Source organism: Lipotes vexillifer, unplaced genomic scaffold, assembly GCF_000442215.2.
Source record: "Lipotes vexillifer unplaced genomic scaffold, Lipotes_vexillifer_v1.1 scaffold479, whole genome shotgun sequence".
In the NCBI taxonomy this organism is placed as follows: Eukaryota; Metazoa; Chordata; class Mammalia; order Artiodactyla; family Lipotidae; genus Lipotes; species Lipotes vexillifer.
Window position 1 is genome coordinate 2,748,797 of NW_006796443.1, and position 1,812 is coordinate 2,750,608.

The 1,812-nt window shown below is 45.3% G+C and overlaps 1 protein-coding gene across 2 annotated transcripts in view; it reads right to left on the reverse strand.

Annotated features, from left to right (window-relative positions):
* Window positions 1-1,812, reverse strand: part of ENOX1 (ecto-NOX disulfide-thiol exchanger 1) — a 309,422-nt gene that overhangs the window by 159,826 nt on the left and 147,784 nt on the right. For both annotated transcript variants that reach the window (XM_007468621.1, XM_007468620.1), the window contains exon 5: window positions 1,153-1,359. In XM_007468621.1, the coding sequence (XP_007468683.1) occupies window positions 1,153-1,359 (207 nt within the window). The remainder of the gene's footprint in view (window positions 1-1,152; window positions 1,360-1,812) is intronic.

The window sequence follows — 1,812 nt, forward strand, 5'->3', positions numbered from 1 at the left end:
GGGGGGGGGGGTAAAGTCATAGTTGTATTGGTGGAGCTGTGATTAGAACCCAAATTCCCAGGGCAGGATTCCTTCTCTATCATCATCAGGATATTTGTGTTAAAAACAACCACTTACTGAATGGTTCCCATGTTGCACGTGCCCTGCTAGGCACTTAATATCCCTTATTTTGATTCATTCCTCATAACAATCCGATGAGGTATAGCACTATTACTATCTCGATTTTGCAGAAGAGAAAAGAGAGGCTCAGAGAGAGGTTATCTTGCCCGAGACATGCGAAAGCCAGTGCCACACACTCCACAGAATCCCCAGTTGTCTAACAGATTACTCTGATGCTGTAGCTCAAGACTTCGTGAGAGATATGAGTGTTGTCTTTTTCTTCGATGTTTTATCGTCCACCTCCATTCTGGAATACTTTCAGGCTTTCTTTTCCACTGTCAGGTTTTATTGGAATAAGGGTTTTAAAGTTCTCTAGGTCACTATCTAGCTCAGGAAAGTCTCTTCAGTGTTGGAATAACCCCAAGGCTTCTGGGGTTTGCAAGACAATTTTATGGTCATCGGGTCCAACACCCATAGGGTGGAAGGCAGCAGGAGGCTTAATTTCAACCTCTGTAAAAATTTCCCTGATAAATGGCACCAGAGAAGCAGGGATGGTGGGGCGGGCTTAAGCCAGGCTAAATGCACTAGCAACGGGGCGGTTTCCTGGGCCTCCTCCTCAGGCCCGGGGACCACTGTCTGCAAGGCACTCATCTTGATCTGGTGCCTTGGTGTCTAGAAAGTGAACCACTTCTGAAAAACTGAAATTATGCTGAGAGAGGACTTTATTCCCCCAGAGAATTACATCCAATAATAATAATGGTCCTCAGTATTCATAATATTGCTTCTCATCTAAGAAGCACTTGAGAACATTAATTAGAAACTCCATGGAATTCCTAAAGCCTGGATGGTGGGACACGTGTCTGCAGCCCGGACGAACGTGCGTTCACAGACTTAACAGGGAGCTTCTGGCAGCCTAAGGGCAGAATTCCTCCTTCTCCAGCCCCAAACTGTGAGGACTTTTATTATGCATTAAGGCAAAAGGGAATACGCTCATATTAACGTAACAAAACATCACAAAGCGCCGAGAAAACCCCCTTATGTGATGCAAAGTACCAGAAAGGTAAATGGCTTTATCAACCATGAACTCCTCGGCAAAGCGAATGTGACAAAAATTCTTCTTGCTTTTCCGAATCGCTGTGATGTCACCGCACTGCTCAAAGACTTCTTGGATGATTTCCTCAGTGGCGTTTTCTGGTAATCCCCCGACAAACACGGTCTTACACCCGGGAGGTCGTTCTCTTGTGGAGGGAGGTGGAAGATCTGAGAATCACAACAAAACAGAGGGTTTTGCCTTTTAGTTATAGTTGCTGTTTTTTTGTTTTTTTTTTTTCTGGTTCACCTGGTGAAAGTCAAACTCGCAGACTAACTTTCTCCATTCTGAGTAATGATGGATTTCTAGAGTGAGCTACACAGATGGCAGGCTGTCCTGGTTTTCAGTGCCTGTCCCCTCCTCCTCCCCACCTTTCTCTACTTTCTGTGTTCATTTCTACACAGAGTGGCTATGCTCGTCTGCGAACAGAGATAAAGGAAATGTTACCATAATTTCATTTCTCCTTCATAATACAGAGGCCCGGAAAATCGGGAAAAAAAAGAAAAAAACAACTTCATGAAGTACAGAGCATGATGAAATGAAAACACGACGAAAAACCGAGGGTTGGGCTTCCCTGGTGGCGCAGTGGTTGAGAGTCCGCCTGCCGATGCAGGGGACACGGG